Below are 19,717 nucleotides of genomic sequence, written 5' to 3'. Positions count from 1 at the left end.
GACTTCATTTGTCATCAACCGTCCCTCTTTCCTTCCCCCTGACCTTCTCTTGGCACTTTCTGTCTTGGCAGACAGGAGAGGGTGCCTTGTGGCTCTCCTGTTGTTCCATGTTTGTGAAGGTTTTTAGGGTCAGGTTCATGTTAGGGGTTTAGCAAACTCGATCTGAGGGAAGGAAGGAGATGGCCGGGTATTATGGGTAAGGAGAGGAGCTTGGAGCTCAGATCAGATGCTGGTGAAACTGCCATCTCAGATCCGATCTGTATCCGACATCCCACAGGTTGATGACAAATGAAGTCTAACTACTCAGATGGAACATTATGGTGAGTACATAACTTCTTTTTTTGCTAACGTATGTCTAGAAACATTGCTTTTATATTTTTTCCAGGAGTAAAGTGAGTTAGCTTTTATAAAGAATTAGAATGTTCAGTTATTTATTTTTTATTCTGTATGATGATTGTACATTATTTAAGATTTGGCTGATATTGAATTGAGTAGGCTGTTCTGTTAGAATGTTCCGCTTTGTTTGCTTACGTATTTAATAAGAGTGACACCCTTCAGTATAATAAAATATACAGCACCCATGTGACAGTGCTTAAGTTAAATATTTTGCCCAGTGTAAATTATGTGAAATTCAATTGTGCTTCACATTTGCAGCTGTACTACTCATTGTATGTTGAGCACTGATCACTAAAACCTTTACTTCAGAGAGCAGTATGTACCAGTGTGTAGTGAACATAGTGTTGCATCAGATAAGTTGAGCAGTCTCGTGGATTATGTGAACTGCACTGTGAATGTGCATTTATTACTTACTGCTGTAGTAATGCTAAAAATGAAGTGTCCTGTTCAGTTCTGTATTGATAGCCCTGTATATGCACAGACAAGTGTAATATTCACTTCAAAAAGGAATAGTAGTGGCGCTCAGACACAGGGGTATTTTTCATCATAATTTTTGAAAGCAATCACATTTGCAAGCATATGTTTCTTTTGCCACTGCATTTCCTACTGTTGAACAGCACTCCATGTATGTAACATTTATTTATTTACAGATATTGGCAAGTACTGTGTTTCTCATCCTTGTGGCAGCCCATTCTGGTCTTCTCTGGCAGAATATTTGAAATGTAGTGCATAATTACTGTTGTTCCTGTTTCTTTACTGCCTCATACTTCCTCGGTTTCTAGCTCTTACACATATGTGTCCAGTGTTACTGCTGTCAACTTCTGGTGCAAGTTCAGCCTTTAACAACGACAAATTTGTTGATCTTGTATGATTAACCTTCATTTAAGGTGCTCGTTTATGTATATGTCTCTTTTTGTCATTTAGTAGTGAGGATTTCCCCCGGACTGATTGCTTTTATTCAGCATTGCTGCTGTCATCAACCAAAGGCGATTTAGCAGGGTTTTCAGAATTTCCTTTATATAGCTGCTTGTTTTTGTTTTTAATATAGATTGTTCCTGGAGACCCTCTGGATAAGAGCATTGTTATCAGACCCCTCGAGCCTCAGCCAGCTCCACACTTAGCCAGAGAGTTCATGATAAAAACAAGACGCAGGAAGGTAAGTAACCCATCTGTACAATGCTTAACCAGTTAAATGATAACTGCTTACTTGATGGGGTGTTCCAGCTTGAGTCTTTAGGCTTTGGTTTTATTATTCAAAGTCTGAAAATTCTAGTTATGCAAACAAATTATGTACTATTAATTCAGTTTTGTTTTCCGGGCAGGATTGTGTCATATGAATATCTGTTACCTTATATGTGTGCTGTCATTTTATTGACTAGGTAAATCCCTGTAAGTCCTTTGCTGTTTTTCTACTGAGATGCAGGGTAGTCTCCTCCAACAGAAACCATCTGTACATTCAGAACTGTGCACAGTAGGTACATTGATAAGCATTTTGCAGGTACTCGCACTGAGCCTCCTAAGTCTTCTGAACATGGATTATAAGCAGATCAGGTCATCAAGAATGAAAATGTGAATGTCCCCCTGCGCCACCTTACTAATATACGCTAACCCTCACCTTCCTTTGCTCCAACCTTACACCGTACTGTACCAAAAACTCTTTACATAACTCTACCACCTATAACAAGACACTCCAGACACACACCCCACACACACTATACCTGTCCCCTTCTGTACCCTTACTCTAACCTTACCTGCAAACAAACGCACATGCGCGCGCTTGCACACACACGCGCACACACACACACACACACACACACACACACACACACACACACACCAGTCCTATAATGACAAAACCTTTAGTATATCCCAAAAGTTTTGACATTAAGACCTAGTACCTCACCTACCATAACCACAAGGACTAGATATTACAACACCCGCGACACTTAAAAAAGAATGCTTTTGATGAATTTCCCAAGCACTTCACTCCCATGATGAGCTGACTATTCAGCGGAGTGAAATGCACCCATAAATAGAGCCAACAAATATCACTGACTTCTATCAGCTTCTGATAAGAACTAAGAAAATATTTTTTTTTGCAGGAAGGTAAGGCCTCCTGCACTACCCCAGACTCTGACAATTCTGAGATTAAATAACAGTGGAGAAAAGGTGGAACTCCCAAAACTCCACTGTCCACCAACCTTGCACTGACACACATGCACTACAGTAACTCACAGATGCACATGCCTGCACACAGATTTTTTATCCATCAACCCTTCACTCATTTCAACAGTGATGCAGTAAAAATAGGACCTCAGATGATTGCTTTGGCAACCTGTTCAGTCGACTTTGAGAATGTAACCCCTTCCTCAATATGTGTGTGTGTGTGTGTGTGTGTGTGTGTGTGTGTGTGTGTGTGTGTGTGTGTGTGTATATACAGCATAGCGCATGTCTGATTTGTAAAAAAAAAAAAAAAAAGTGTGTGTGTGTATAGATATATATATATATATATATATATATATATATATATATATATATATATATATATAGTTATAGATAGATATATAAAATAAAAAGCAATTTAATGAAGTACAGCATAATTCCTGTTTTCTTTTTTCTTGTGCAGGGTCTGAGTGAAGATGTCAGTATCAGCAAGTTTTTCGACGATCCTATGTTGCTCGAGTTGGCGAAACAGGATGTAGTCTTGAATTATCCCATATAAAGTATTTTCCAATAACTTCTGAACTTCTTAAGAAGGCTGTGAGTAGAACTAGCAGCCTTGTCTTCCCATGTATGAATAAAATAGGACAGAAAGAAGGTATCTTGCCTCTACCTTATTTTGAAACTGCCGGCAAATCTAAGGTAGCACTTAGTGTGCAAGTCCTTTACGTGTTTACATTGGAACAGAATTCCAGGAAGAACATTTGGTGGAACAGTGAAATTAATTTACTTTTATTTTATTAAATATTTTTTATATTTATACTTTGTGAAATTTGTGTCTCAGTGAATCTTATTGTAAATTTAATTACATATGTATAAATATACATTTGTAATTATTAAAAACATTTTGTTTGTACACTTGACTACCAGCTAGCTCTCCATGAGAGGTTTGGTTTATGTACTATGTCTACAGTATGTAGAGAAGAAGGTTGATACTGTGGTGACTGGAGACACAGAAGACTAATGCAAAAACAACAAATACAACACCAAAAAGGTTTTTATTACAACAAGCAAAGCTTTCAGGTAAACCATCCTTCTTCAGTGCTAATAATTCACAATGAGAATACTCACTTTAAATAAGAGTAGATAAAATCACATGATCACAGTCAGCTTATCCCCAAACCCCCCAGTTTTATAAAAAAAAGATGGTGCAGCAGTAGCGTTGTCGCCTCACAGCAAGAGGTTCTCCTGTTCGATTCTCTGCTAGAGCGCCTTCTGTGCGGAGTCTGCATGTCCTCCCCGCAGTCGAGTGGTGTTCGAAAGACATGCGTGAATGGGCGTGCCTTCGTTGAAGGTTGGGTGTTAGGCTGGCACCTCAGCATCATAAAAATCGACTGCCAGTCATTAGCGGACCGGAGTTCCGCTGTGGCGACCCCTAACCAGGAAAAGCAAAAAGAGTACAATTACAACGATAATAAAATTAAAAGGTTTTGCATTTGTCTTCTAATTAATACAGGTTTAATACTAACTGAATTGTTCAGACCAGGTTTTAAATCCGCGTGCAGCCTCACTATCCATTCATATTCTTTGTTTTCCAATATATTATTTATGTCACCACCTCTGGCCTCTTTCATTGCTACATCCATGGCCCTAAATCTAAAATAGTGCTCAGGACCATTGTCCATAATTTGTTTACTTAACGCATTGATCTGGATATTTCTACGAATATCAGATTTATGCTCAACAATTTGTTCTTTCAATTTTCTGATGGTTTTACCCACAGAACGATGAGCATTTCACACATATTCCCAAATATACCACATTTACACTACTACAATTTGCTGAACAATAAAAAACATACTCTTTGTGGGTACATTCTTATCCATTAGGAATGTTTGCTTACTAGTACTAGAGGTATCAATTTATACTTCTTCACATATTTCCTTTATGGCTTTTATATCATATCCACTGTCACAGAACTCACTGACCATCTCATTAATTTGTTCTTCAAATTTTCTGTCATCTGTATTAAGCCTACTAACCCTAGTTAGTTGCGCTGAAAATGTGGGGTGCATGCATACTTTGTGAACGCAGTGATTAACATGCACGTATTTCGTATGTACACTAGTCTCAATTTTACCATGCTTTCTTTCTATTTCTACATCCAAAAACATGATTTTAACATTAGAACTTAACATCTTAAACTTCAAAAAACTAATGGTAGCACTGAAATACAAAACATATTCATCTAATTCTTCTTGAGTTCCATTCCAAATAAGGAAACGGTCATCAACAAATCTTTGATAGAAACAAACTTTGTCATTCAGTATATTATTCTTACTATAAACAAACTGCTTTTCCCATTGATGTAAAACCAGATTGGCATAAGTGTTAGCCATGGGAATACCCATGGCTACACCAGCCAGTTGCAGGAAAGGTTTATTGTTGAAAAGAAAGGCATTTTTTGTCAAAACCATATCTAATAACACACACATTTTCAATTTCTTTAGCAGGCAGACCTATCTCAACATTAAGAAAATCACAAATGGCCTCAGTACCATACTCATTTGGTATCACTGTAAACAATGATGCTATATCTAATGTGACAAACGTATAGTTTGTCATTTTCTGTTTGTTATGCCATTTCCCTAATTTAATAAAAAAATCAGTAGTATCTTTCGCAAAACTAGGGCAGCGCAGCAAGTACTTGCTTAGGCTTTTTTTCAGGAAAAATAGAAATTGGTTCTGTTATTTACCCCCTCCCTGTGACTATAGGTCTCAGTGGGGTGTTTACAAGTGGCTTGTGAACTTTAGGGATACCATAAATCTGTGATATTCTAGGACAGGGGACCGTAAAATAATTAAATAACTGTATAGTTACATCATTATTCAACTGCAACTCATAGATTAGCATATTCACTTCTGAAATACTTTTTTAACATCCATAAACGTAATTTTCTTAAAAGTCTCAATGCCTTGCAAAAAGGACAATATAGTTAAGGCACTGACTGACCTAAAAAAATTTGTAAGGAACGTAAATCTTAAGTTACTGTTTAAATGTGAAGGTTCTTCTGATGTAGCATTATGTAGAAAATCAAGTGTATTTATTCCTATAAGTAGCCCTGTGATAACGGCATTTCATAATGTATGTGAAAACGAATTGAGAGATTTGTATGCCAGCAATACTAAAGGTAAGTTTTATAACTTAACCTATGCTGAAAGTAAAGCTCTTAAACAGTTGGAAGAAAATGATCATATAGTTATTAAACAGGCCTATGGGGGGGCACTGTCATAATGAATCGGACTGACTATATGTCATCATTGAGCACCTTTTTGCAAGACGTTTTCTAGGATGCCTTTTTTACTCCTTCTCACTGGCATCTTTAATTCCAAATAGACTTTGTCCTGAGTGTTGGTGATTCTGCTGCTAGTGTGTCAGATTACAAGCTTCATTTTCCATCAGGCCCAGTTAAGGCCGGGGTTAGGCTGTTAATGAATCACCTGCTGGTCTGACAGTAATCCTCCATACTAAGTTGCTGGTGCTCAAAGATGCCAAATCTTCATCAGCATTATTAATCAAAGTGAGATTTTCGTGGAGATTCTTTATAACATTAAATCATAACATTAGTGATTACCCACCTTCTGTTTTCATGTGATCTGATCCGGCATTTCTAGAATTGGCTTTGGTCCTTGCATAAACCAGTGCTGTCAAAGATGCTGACTTGGGTGGGACAAGACTCCCCTATACATACAGTGGAGATAAAAAGTGTACACATCCCTGGTTAAAATGCCAAGTTTTTGTGATATAAAAAAATGAGACCACAATAAATCATTTTAAAACTTTTCCCACCTTTAATGTGACCTATAACCTGTACATTTCAATTGAAAAACAAACAAATCTGTTAGGGAAAAAAATATAAAATGAACAGTAAGCTGGTTGCATAAGTGTGAACACCATTAAACTAATGCTTTGTTGAAGCACCTTTTGATTTAATTACAACATTCATTCTTCTTGGGTACACACCTTCCATCAATTAAAGAGACATTGATTAACCCCAAATAAAGTTAGCTGTCCTAGTAGGATTTTCTTGACATTTACTCAGTTGCCTGCTACAGCAAAAGCCATGATTCACAGAGAGCTTACAAAGCATCAAAGGGATCTCATTGTTGAAAGGTATCAGTCAGGATAAGGTACAAAAAAATTTCCATAGCATTGGATATACCATGGAACACAGTGTAGACAGTCATCAAAAAGCAGAGAAAGTATGGGACAACAGTGATGTTGCAAAGGAACTGAATGTCCCTCCAAAATTGATGAAAAGACAAGACGAAAACTGGCCAGGGAGGCTGCCAAGAGATCTACAGCAACACTAAAGGAGCCGCAGGAATTTCTGGCCAGTACTGGTTGTGTACTACATGTGACAACAATCACCCGTATTCTCCATATGTCTGGACTATGGGGTAGGGTTGCAAGACGGAAGCCTTTTCTTACACAGAAAAACATCCAGGCCCAGCTAAAATTTGCAAAACAATACATCAAGTCTCCCAAAAACATGTGGGAAAATGTGTTATGGCCTGATGAGACCAAGGTTGAACTTTTTGGCCACAATTCCAAAAGGTATGTTTGGTGCAAAAACAACACTTCGCATCACCAAAAGAACTCCATCCCCACAGTGAAACATGGTGGTGGCAGTATCCTGCTTTGGGGTTTGCTTTTCTTCAGCTGGAACTGGGGCTTTAGTCAAGGTGGAGGGGATTATGAACAGTTACAAATACCAGTCAGTTTTGGTCCAAAACCTTCAGGCATCTGCTAGAATGCTGATGATGAAGAATTTCACCTTTCAACACAACAATGACCCCAAGCATGCATCCATATCAACAAAATAATATATTCACCAGAAGAAAATTAAAGTTTTGGAATGGCCCAGCCAGAGCCCAGACCTAAATCCAATAGAAAGTTTGTTGGGTGACTGGAAGAGGGCCGTGAACAAGAGATGCCCTCGCAATCCGACAGATTTAGAGCACTTTTGCAAGGAAGAGTTGGGCAAATATTGCCAAATCAAGATGTGCCATGCTGATAGACTCCTACCCGAGAAGACTGAATGCTGTAATTAAATCAAAAGGTGCTTCAACAAAGTATTAGTTTAAGGGTGTGCACACTTGTGCAACCAGCTTATTGTGTGTTTTTTATTTTTTATATTTTTTCCCCTAACAGATTTGTTTTTCAATTGAATTGTACAAGTTATAGGTCACATTAAAGATGGGAAATGTTTTGAAATGATTTATTGTGGTCTCATTTTTTTATATCACAAAAACCGAGCATATTAGGGGTGTGTACACTTTTTATATCCAGTTTATATGCTGTTTGTCTGTCACTCTCCCCATCTCTCCTCGTCAGCTGGGAAACTGCTTTGTCTTTATGCTGCAGAAAAATAACTTCTCCCCTAGATTAGTAAGCAGGTATGCTTGTGATATTTAGCTGAAACATGGAATGTTAAGTTGTCTATCTCGCCTTCATTCTTGCTGGATGGGTTCGGAGCCGACCTCGGCTCCGACTCGGCCACTCTAAAAGCTCGAGAGTTGGTTCCACTGGCTCGAGGCTCCCCTTATATCCCACAATGCTAGGCGAGAGTTACCTCAGATCTCGTTTACCGCTACAGCTTCGAGGTTGGTTTTCTACCGGTTCCTGGTAAGTGACTTTTTCTTGTGTAATTTAGTCTTTCAAAACCCCTTTAATTTTAATATTTTTACCTATTTCCCTTAGTTTAGAGAAATTTTTATCCCCTTCTAAAAAAATTTCCGTTTTTTTCCCTCAAGAACTTTAGGTTCTTCCCTTGGGCCTACAGGCCTTTTTCTCTTCCCTAGTGGAGTGTGTGTGTATTATTTTATTTTAAAATCCTAGTTAGTGGTTTTTATTATAATTTAACTTGACAGGGTGTAATTAGTGTGTTTGTGTGTGTGTTTATTTACACCTGTTTAAAAATGTCTAAAGAAGCAAAGGTCTCCGGATTCAAGAAGTGTGATGCGTGCTGTCAGAAAATGTCTCTGACAGACGCTCACACTTCTTGTGTCTACTGTCTGGGGCCTTTGCACCTGCAGGACTCCTGTGCTGTGTGCCATGGCTTCAGCCCCAGGGTCCTGCAGGAAAGAAAAAATAAATTGATATTGAGAGGCTTACTCAAGCCAGAGGATTCCCTATCTGTTTCAACAGGGAAGCCCTCTAAGGCATCTAGGTCTTCGGCTCCGACAACTGAGCCGAGACCTAAGGTTTCTCAACCTTTGCCTTCATCGGCTCCGGCTGGAGCCGATAAGTCTCAGTCCACAGTTTCTGTGGCTCCCTTGGCTCCGGCCGGAGCCGAGGTAGTAGAAGTTCCCGTGTCGGCTCCGACCAGACCTTCGGAGCCGACAACTAGGAAGAGGTCCAGGTCACCGTCTCTTGGCTCCGTTCATTCGGCTCCAGGATCTCCCCTGCTGTCTGAACGGAGCCAAAGATCTCACTCCTCTAGGTCATCGAGGCTGTCGGATCATGACCTTCAGAGGGTAGTGAGTCGACTTCTTAAGTCCGAGGCACTGGCCCAGATGCTTCAGAGCCCGACTCATCAGTCGATGCCTGCCCCGGTCCATCAACATATTCCTCCTTCGACTCTCTTGAGCTCGGAGCCGGGTCGCGCCGGAACCGAGACTGTGATAGCGTCGGAGCCGATACAATTGTCTTCGGCTCCGTCGTCGGCTCCGTTTTCTTCCTTGGAAGAATCTCGGCGCCGGACTTCCCTCGTCGGCTCCGAGGGGGTGAGTGGCATCGGACCCTTGTCCGACCCCTCTCCCTCTCGGTGCTTGGCGCTGGTGAGTTCGGCTCCGACATCGCCTCGAGCCATCACTGTCGGTGCCGAGGGGGTTCTTAGCTTCTCGGAGCGGGACCTCTGGCTCTGCCTGACAGGGGTGCATTCGAGGTCATGCGGAGTGTGTTAGAGCCTGGCTCTACTCCACAGTCGGCTCCGTCCGCCTCCCTCACGGTGCCTCAGGTTAAGTCGACTCACTCCCTCATCCCGGACCGCAGAGAGCCAGCTCCTCAGGAACCCCTGGGGATTTCATCCTCTTCCGAGGCCTCTCCTGATTTGGCAGAAGAGCCCCCTCGGAAGAGGAAGTCTAAGAGGAAACACATTGACTCACCTGAGTCTATCACGTCAGACACAGATTTGGATGATTCTGAGGGTTCCCCCCGTTCCCCTTCTGAAGATGTCTCATTTGCAGACATTCTGGAGATCCTGAAACAGAGGGGAAATTGGCCAGCCCTCAACCCTTCGGAGGACGAATCTGTGTATCTTGAGGCGTTTGGCTCTCGTCCTTCCACCTCCTGGGTGTCCCCCCCCCTTTTGACCCCCTCATGCAGGTGGTTGCTAAGAAGGCATGGACGGCTCCTGATTCAGTGGACCCCACCCCCAGGAGACCCTCCAAGTTCATAACAGCACCAGCAGACAAACAGTTCTTAACAAAAGGAGTTTCTGTGGATGCTATGGTGGTAGCTGCTGCCACTAAGAAGGAGCTAGCTGATCCTTCAGTACCTGTCCATCCACCTAACAAGGAATCTAGGTCCATGGACAGGTACGGGAAGCGGATGTTCTCGTCAGCGACATTTACCATGCGTTCGCTGAACTACCTGTGCCATTTTACTCGTCTTCAAAGGGACTTGATCAAGGAAGCGAGTGAAATGTTAAGGACCCTACAGCTGCGGGTTTCCAAGATAAGATGAACACGCAGCTGGCTACCCTTAACTCCATAACCAACTCCTCCATGCGCCTTCTTTCTTACGCGGCTGATGGAGCGAGCAGAGCCGCAGGGACAGGTGTGGCCTTACGTAGGCATGCCTGGATGCGGCTATGCAATTTTGCGGACCCCTTCAAGACGTCTTTCACTAACTCCCCGTTTGATGGATCATCCCTCTTTGGTCCTCAAGTGAAAGAAACCTTGACTAGGTGCGAAACTGATGGCAAGACCCTTTCTGCCGTCGGAGTCCATTTTTCTACTCCAACAATCTCAAGGGACTTCGCCTGACGCACAGAGTCGTTTCCCCGCCAGAGGCAGAGGCGGGAATAACAATGGTAGACGCCTAGGGGCAGGGGGGGTCCGCAGAACCAGGGCAATCGGGAAGCCTTCCCTGACAAGCCCTTTCAGCATCCCTGAAGTGTTGCCCGACTGCCCATCTTCGGAGGCAGTCGGGGGAAGATTGTCACTGTACCCAGAAGCCTGGCTATCCCTGACTCAAGACAAATGGGTACAGTCCATCATTTCCGAAGGCTATTCTATCCCCTTTCTTCGCATTCCAAATCAATCAAAAAAATCCCTTCCAGATGTTCCACCCACTCAAAGGGATCTAGCGGTTTTGGAGGTTTCAAAACTGCTTGCAAAAAGAGCAATTCAGCCAGTTCCAGCAGACCAGCAAGGATCCGGAATCTACTCAAGGTTCTTTTTAGTTCCAAAGAAAACAGGGGACTGGAGACCAATTTTGGATCTCAGTGTCTTGAACAGATCAGTCAAGAAAACAAGATTTCGGATGGTCACGCTGCAATCCATCCTTCCCCTTTTGGGCAAAGGAAACTGGATGTGCTCTATAGACCTTCGGATGTACTATCACATAAAATGAACAGACGCTCCAGAAGATTCCTCCGCTTCAGGCTGGGAACCAGTCATTTTCAGTTCAGGGCCCTGCCCTTTGGTCTCACTACTGCCCCCCGGGTGTTTACCAAATGCATGGCAGTGGTAGCTTCTCACCTGAGACGGCAAGGATTCCAGGTGTTTCCATATTTGGACGACTGGCTCCTCACAGCTCCCACCAAGCATCTCCTTCTGATGGCCAGAGATTACACTTTTCGCGTTTGTCAAAAGCTGGGTATTTCAATAAATTGCGAAAAGTCTGTTTTGTCGCCTTGTCGTACTATTACCTACATAGGCGCAAATCTAGATACAGTAAACATGTCTGCAAGACTAACACATCAGAGAATAACAGACATTCACAAACTGGTATCACTCCTTTTCAACAACAACAGAATCAAAGCCATGTTAGTTCTGAAAGTGTTGGGAATTATGGCAGCGGCCATACCTCTGCTTCCATTAGCCAGATTCCACATGCGGATCCTTCAATGGATGCTCTTTACTCAATGGTCATACCAGCAACTTCCAATGTCTCACACCATTATGATCACGCAAGCGTGCAAAAATCATCTCATGTGGTGGATGTCTTCCCCTCAGCTCTTGTTGGGCAGACCCTTTGTTCCACCTCCTCCGGTTGCTACTCTGACAACGGATGCCTCCCTGATCGGGTGGGGGGGCATTATCAGGGCAGGACGGTCCAGGGCACATGGCAACCAAACGAATGCCACTTGCACATAAATGTTCTGGAGATGAGAGCAGTGCTTTTAGCGTTGCAAGCCCTTCAAGACTCTCTTCCCTTGGGAACGATTGCAATCCAAACAGACAATATGTCTGTAGTGTGGTACATCAACAAACAAGGCGGAACCAGGTCATACCCCTGTGTCGAGAAGCACTCAGACTGTGGCAATGGGCGATTTCTTCTCAGCGGTTTCTGATAGCAACGCACATTCCCGGAAAGTCCAATCAAATTGCGGACAAGTTGAGCAGAGCCATACTCATGCCTCACGAGTGGTCTCTGAAAGACTCTGTAGTGAGAGAAATTTTTCTCAAGTGGGGTCAGCCTTGCTGCGATCTTTTGCTACTCCCCAAAACAGCAAGTGCAGAGAATATTTCACTCTATTCCCTTTACCAGGCCAACCCAGCAGAGACGCTCTAGTCCAAGTTTGGCCCGGGAACTTCTGTATGCATTTCCTCCTTTCCCACTGATCTCTCAAGTGATACAGAAAGCTATCGCTCAGAAGGCCTCATTGATCCTCATTGCTCCTTACTGGCCTCGACAAGTGTGGTTCCCCTTTCTACATCGTTTTCTCTTGAGCGACCGTGGAATCTGGACCTAGTTCCAGATCTTTTGATCCATCAGTCGGGTCAGTTTCATCGCTCCCTCCCTCTCTGAACCTCACTGCTTGGTTCCTCCAGTTCCAACCTTAGCCAGGCTTCCTCAATTATCTCACTCTGTTAGAGATATTTTGATAGCTTCCCATAAATCTTCCACTCGAAGATTTATTTGAGTAAATGGAAACGCTTCACATATTGGGCTCAAGGAAAGGACATAGATCCTTCACTGCTTCCATCCAATTAGTCCTTGATTTTCTAGCTGAACTCTTCCATGCAGGTTCATCTCCTCTACACTTAAAGTTCAATTGGCAGCTATTTCTAACTTTCATGTGGGTATTTCTGAATCTGCCTTAATGTCCCACAAGCTTTGCAAAGCCTTTTTGAAAGGAGTTTTTCTTCTCAGACCTCCTATAAGAAATCCTCCTTCTCCTTGGGACCTAAATTTAGTTCTTGCTTCTTTGATTCTTCCCCCTTTCGAACCTGCAGTCTCCTGTTCTTTAAAATTATTATCATGGAAAACTCTTTTCTGGTAGCTATTACATCAGCTAGAAGAGTTTCAGAGCTTCAAGCACTCAGCTGTCGTCCTCCTTATCTCTTGTTTCATAAGGACAGAGTATCCTTACGAACTAACCCGTCCTTTTTGCCTAAAGTGGTCTCGACGTCAAATCTAAATCAAAGCATTGATCTACCTGTCTCCAGAATACTCCAATAGGTCTGAACAAAAATTACACTGCCTGGATGTTCACCGTCAATTGAGGTACTACTTGGATAGAACAAAACAGTTCAGAAAATCTGATCAGCTGTTTGTCTCCTATGCGAAAGCAGAAAGGGACTTTCAGTTTCAAAGGTATCATTATCCAGATGGCTAACATCTTTGATTTCCCTTGTATATGAAATTAGACATCAAAAGCTGCCTGATAAACCTAAGGCTCATTCCACCAGAGCTTTGGCTACTTCCTTAGCCTTCCAAGACAGACTGCCTATTGACACCATTTGTGCAGCGGCTACTTGGGCTACTCCTCACACTTTCATTTCTCATTATAAGTTGGATTTAGCTTCTAGGCATAGAGCTAACTTTGGTTCCACTGTTCTCAGGAGTCTGTTCCGTTAGGCCACCCGGGACAAGGTGCTAGGGACGCGGTCCCATCCAGCAAGAATGAAGGCGAGATAGACAACTTAACATATAGAAGTTATGTTCTTACCATAACGTTCCATGTTAGTTGTCTTCTTCTCGCCTTCTTCTTTCCACCCTCCTTCCCCCTGGCCTGGACAGACCTAGAGGAGTTGTGATTGTGACCTCTCTTTCTACCACCTCTTTCTTAGACATATGCTATTGTGCATATTTCCTAGTTCAGAATGTAGGTCACCATTCTTTCTTCCTGTTGTTAGAGGTGGACTCTGTTTTACAGTTATTCTGTTACTATTATAAGCTGGGGTTAGCTTACAAACGAGATCTGAGGTAACTCTCGCCTAGCATTGTGGGATATAAGGGGAGCCTCGAGCCGGTGGAACCAACTCTCGAGCTTTTAGAGTGGCCGAGTCAGAGCCAAGGTCGGCTCCGAACCCATCCAGCAAGAAGAAGGCGAGAAGAAGACAACTAACATGGAACGTTATGGTAAGAACATAACTTCTATTTACCACACCTTGTGCTTGCTTTGCTTATGGCCTGAACCTTGTGGATTTGCCTCAGGTTTAATAAAGGTATGATATGATACTAGTCTTTTCACATTTGAAAGCCATGTCTCCGAGCCTTATCGGGAAACATGAAATCATTAGAAAATAAAGTCTCCAAAAAGGACATTTCTAATCATTTAAATTCAATAGAGATGTACATGACGGAAAAAAAAGAAAGAAAAGTTACAGGAAAGTGAAAAACTGGGTTTTTTCCATTTCAGATTCTGGAAAGACAAAAAAGTCTGTGACTGAGAAGGAAGGTATTTTAACTATGTCAGCTTCTAAAGGCCATGATCATATGCCAGTCTCTGGAAAACCTAAAGAGCAAAACCAAACCCCAGTTCTTTTGACATAAAAATTTAACAAGCACCTTTGATGGTACTGCTGTGAGAGCTATCCTGAATAATACTAGAACTAAAATAGATCATTGACTTGATTATACGGATTGTGATAGGTAAGCCTATAGTTTCTGCAACAAAAGAGGTTGTAATCATCACTAATTTCCAGTCATTTGTACTTCTGCTTAACTTTTAACAGAAAAATACTTTAATATCATTCAGGAGATAGTGAAGAAATAGCAAGGGCCTACTTTGGTCTTCCATCCAGACAAAGTTGGTCTATATTTAAATTTGAAAAGTGCAAACCTTTGCCAGTAATCACAAAGGTTTATGATGGGAAATGAATACATAAAAGGACCACATCTCATTTTCTTTTCATATTGGTTCCTTTTAAAAGCATTTCTCTCTACCATTTTCAGTCTACTCCCATTTTCAAGCTTATGCACTACTGACCTTCGAGGTTGCATGATTGGTGTAAACCTGTGCTGTTATTTCCTACTTTCCTACTTTCCTTATATTTTATCTATTTTATTTTTGAAGGAAGTTGATGACTGACTCGTCCTGATAGTAAGGGAAGCTTATTCCTTAATCTTGTAAAGTGATATATAATTTGTATGGCATTTCTTGCGTTATTGATATTTGTTTTTAGCATTAAGTTCCCTGATCTAAAATTAGATCCTCCCCTCCCACAGTGTGTGTCTGCTGCAGGCATAGGCTTTCATATACTACTGTATCAGACATTGCCTTTTTGACCAAGCACAGGTGACCATAAAATGACATTGTATTATTACTTATAAAGTTTCTCCTAATAGTTCTAATTTTCCAGGCCTGTAACTTTCCTGGTAGGGAATCATCATACCTTTTTATGTTCTTTAAGGTGGCTTGTTTGAAGACTACAGAATACAGTTTTGCTTTCAGTAGTGGGTTGTATGAGGTATGTAAGGTATAAAGTGGTATAGTGATCACTCTGAGGTGACCAGACATACCCTTTAAAATTAGATTAGCTACAGAACGTTTCCTTGAGTAGTAGATTTGTGATGGTCAGAGTTTAAATTATTATTGTCCTTTGACTTTTTATTATTGTCCTTTGACTTTTAATAATGATGTCTTTTTTGTATAATTTGAAAATTCATTTTGTAATCATGATTAATGTCCTTTTTATAGGTCTCATGATGCTATTTTTACTGTCATTAAAGGTCAGGTCTTTATTACTGCATCAGGCATGTGTGTGTGTATAGTCTGTAAACCATCACCATATTTGGTTATCTTTACTAAGAACTGTTTTCTAGCAATACTCTTTAAGATGATGTATTTAGTAGCATGGATTAAAAAGGCTTCTGTTAAAGCAGCTAAGGTATATGTGGGAAGAGACTAAACAAAAGATAACACAAAAAATGAGACATTGGAAACTCTTGTTTATTGATACAGGTAGTAAGATACAAGCAGTGAAGATGTTTTTAGTCCATTTTATGTACAGGTCAAGCATACTTTTATCAACCAGAGAAGTTGTGAACAGTAATTAATAAAGAGCTAAAGAAATTTATCTGGGAGAGGAAGAAGGCAAGAGTTAAGTGGGATAAGTTGATCCTTCCCATGGAACAAGATGGTTTAGGATTATCTGACTTGAAAGGATATTTTAGAACTACACAGTTAAGGCTGATATATGTGACACAAGAGTGGGTTAGAATTCAAAGTGGAAAGGGATAATGATAAAGCAGGGGGAAGCTCAAGAAGTAAGGAAAGATTGGAATTTTGGATGTAAATCCTTAAGGAGAGTAACAATAACCATACAGAATGTTATATTCATAAAGTAGCAGGAAGTGTTCTAAGAACTAAGCCAACATGGGAATGGCGAAAAGAGATTTTACTAATAGGGGTGACTGCAAAAAGGAGTATAGAAAATAGGCAAGAGGGGCTAGAATTTATGGGAGAATTGGGAGGCTGGTATAATAGTTCAGGTGTTTATCTTCAGACACAAGGTGCAGGGTTTGATTCTTAAGTGGGGTAATTGGCTAAGCTTAAAGTGGTCCAAAAGGGCAGTTAGCCTAGTACTAATCTATGATCCTATGAAATAACTAGAGGGAAAGGTAATAGAATGAGATGAGGCCAAGAAATGTTTGGGCTGCACTCTAGATATCTGACATCCCTACTGGGGATCAGTATGAGAGTACAGGCAAAGAGAAGGGGACAGGGGAATCCTGAGTGAAAGAAGTACTCTGGAAGAGGTTTTAGTTGAGTCTAGAATAGACACTACTGTTACAAAAGGGATAATTAGTAGGGCATATAAAATATTCTACAATAATTGTAAGAATCAATTAGAGGAGGTAAGAAAAGCTTGGGAAGAGAGACTGGAAAAGCAGTTTTCAAGGGAACAATGGGAGGACATGTACAGCTACCAAGAATGCAACAAAGTCCAAAAGGTTCAGGATTTTTGCTTGGAAGTGTTTGCATATGTATTTTTGTACACCAAGCAAACTTAAAATAATCCTTCCTTCATGTTGGAAGTGTGATAGAGAAGAAAGAGTTAAGTAGGAGCATAGGTTCTGAGAATGCAATGAGTTAGCAGATTTTAAAAATTCCCTACAGAGTAGAAATATTGGGTGAGCAAATGGCTGTAACTAAGGAAATTATTCTTTTGAGCTGGTTCAGAGGATCCAAATTGCTTGGACATAGTAAGGCCTTGTTACATTTAATTCTGTTGGCTGCCGAAAAGGCAGTTACTAGAAAATGGAAATCAAAATCTAAACCAACTGTATTTGAAATATTGACTATTGTAAAAGGGAGAAAAGAACTGGACGAGGTATCTTTAAAAAGGGGAAAGAGCAAATTACATAGAACTAAATGGAAACTGAGAATAATACATGCAAAATTATGTTCAGGAGGAGAAGTGAGATTTAAAGGAAGACAGGAACTGAGCAAATTATGTAATGTTGGATTTTTGTCCGTTACAAAGAAGTAAAAGATATGTGATGTATAATATATGTAAAATGAAAAAATGTTAATAAGATTTTCTTTTCTGGTAGTGTGCTTGCTTATGTCTTAATTGAGAATTTAATTAAGGTGTTAAGAGTGAAATAATTCAGTTTCCTTAACTAATTCACTAACCTTGAAAAGAAGGGTAACCAGATCTTCCTTCATATAAATGTACCATACAACTTTGACTCAGTTTTGTATAAACTACCCAGCTAATAAAAGGGTTATACTTAAAGGGTACACCTTCTCAGCAGTTTAGTGACTAGTAACTGTCCATTTAATTCATATGCTTCTAGAAGTGGGAAATATAGCATATTGTCAAAGTGAGGTAGAAGAGGGGAAATATAGCATATTATCAAAGTGACTACTCACCAGTTCTACTCTTTCTCTTTCCCCTTTGTGAAGGAGCTTCATTGACATTTCACCTCTTGCAGAATTTAACAGGCAAGTAGGTTTGGGTTTAACGTACATTAGCTCTAAGTTATATTTTAGAGTTCATCATCTCAGATTCTTTGCATTCCTCTTAGTACTTCACTTCTAATAGCTCAGGCTTTACAGCTGATGGATCAATTTAGTAAAGAAGATAACACAGTGGGTGCCACCAACCCAAACGGGACAGAGCTTCTACTGCGTACTTTCTGTTTTGCAAAAAAAAGATAGCACAGAGACTACTTTTATGTGTGCCAAACCTGAACATTTTATTCAAGCTGTGACACCTCAGCACTGGTCCAGTAATCAAGGAGCCTCAGTCTTCGCCACTGGCAACAGTGGGGAAATGACGTACTGGGAGGATGACAAGTACACACACAGTAAAGTGCAATTTCCCTTAAGATGTCACAAAGACCACAGTCAGCCTGGGTCTGGTATTATTCAAGCTGTGACACCTCAGCACTGGTCCAGTAATCAAGGAGCCTCAGTCTTCGCCACTGGCAACAGTGGGGAAATGACGTACTGGGAGGATGACAAGTACACACACAGTAAAGTGCAATTTCCCTTAAGATGTCACAAAGACCACAGTCAGCCTGGGTCTGGTTTCACCCTCTTTCTCCAGATCCCCAGTAAAACTCTCCCCACTGGCACAGCTGTATGGTTGAGATCTCAACAGAGTGGCCAAGTCAAGACCTCCAGTGCCCTCTCTGTCCAACCAGTGATTTTTGTCCCTGCCCAAGAAGCTGATGCACACACACTTTGAGATTTGATTTATGTGTGTGTATATGTGTGTGTGTGTGTATGTATATGTATATATATATATATATATATATATATATATATATATATATATATATACACACACACACACACACACACACACACACACACACACACACACACACACCAGGGAAAGGTTGGCACAGGTTTACTAGATATGCCCCCTTCTGCCTAGACTGTAAGGTAGTTTTCACCGCCACCAGCCACTACTTATCAGCTAATTTAAGGTCTTTAGCAAAGGATATCCAATCTTACTGTGCAATGTATGTTACTATTAATCCAAAGGGTAGTTTGACCAAGAGCAAGGCTATTAGGAGTGACCTGCACAGTGTCACCAAATAGATATGCAAGTACTCTAAGAGCTTAAATATGTCTCGCAAATAGCAGCCACAATGATAGATTTAAATATATTTAATAATAGATAATAAAATAACAAGAAAATGCTCAATAAATCATCACAGTAACTTCAGAGTTCAAAATCAAAGGAGGAAATATTTAAAATGACATTGCAAGACAGTCTCAAATACAGAAAACATCTAAACTAATCTTTACCATATGTCTTACTGAATGTAAAATAATTACTATACCCTAGAAACTTACTATTGCAGCAAGGCAAGTCAAATGTGTTGAGTGGGTTTTCCCAGCTGATGCTGTCAGGTCAAAGACAAATACAAAATGCACCATCTCTCTCTCCCTCCCTCTCTCTTTCTCAGAGAGTTCTTAAATTAATATCCCAAATATTGCTGCTGGGATACTTTCAGAATGACTTCACTTTTTGTCACCTGACTTTAGTATCGGTGCTAAACCCCCATTGCTAGAAACTACCAGCTTTTAGCATCTCCCTGTAAAAATACATAGCCTTCAGATGTTTGCAGCTGCTGGAAGACATAAAACAATAAAACATTTAGAATACAATGCAGAAGGCTCCCTAGTTCTAGACATTGTCTCCTATTGCACTGAAACTGAAAGATAACATCTCATCT

General features: G+C 40.8%; 1 protein-coding gene across 3 annotated transcripts in view; it reads left to right on the top strand.

Moving 5' to 3' along the window:
- EFTUD2 (elongation factor Tu GTP binding domain containing 2) overlaps window positions 1–3,376 on the top strand; it is a 1,111,673-nt gene extending 1,108,297 nt beyond the window's left edge. For all 3 annotated transcript variants that reach the window (XM_044055111.1, XM_044055110.1, XM_044055112.1), the window contains exons 27-28: window positions 1,445–1,552; window positions 3,023–3,376. In XM_044055111.1, the coding sequence (XP_043911046.1) occupies window positions 1,445–1,552; window positions 3,023–3,118 (204 nt within the window). In that variant the 3' untranslated portion in view covers window positions 3,119–3,376. The remainder of the gene's footprint in view (window positions 1–1,444; window positions 1,553–3,022) is intronic.
- Window positions 3,377–19,717: the final 16,341 nt, after the last annotated feature.

This window comes from Protopterus annectens, chromosome 13.part0, assembly GCF_019279795.1.
Source record: "Protopterus annectens isolate FY-2018-M chromosome 13.part0, PAN1.0, whole genome shotgun sequence".
In the NCBI taxonomy this organism is placed as follows: Eukaryota; Metazoa; Chordata; order Ceratodontiformes; family Protopteridae; genus Protopterus; species Protopterus annectens.
This window is presented reverse-complemented; position numbering and strand designations above follow the sequence as displayed.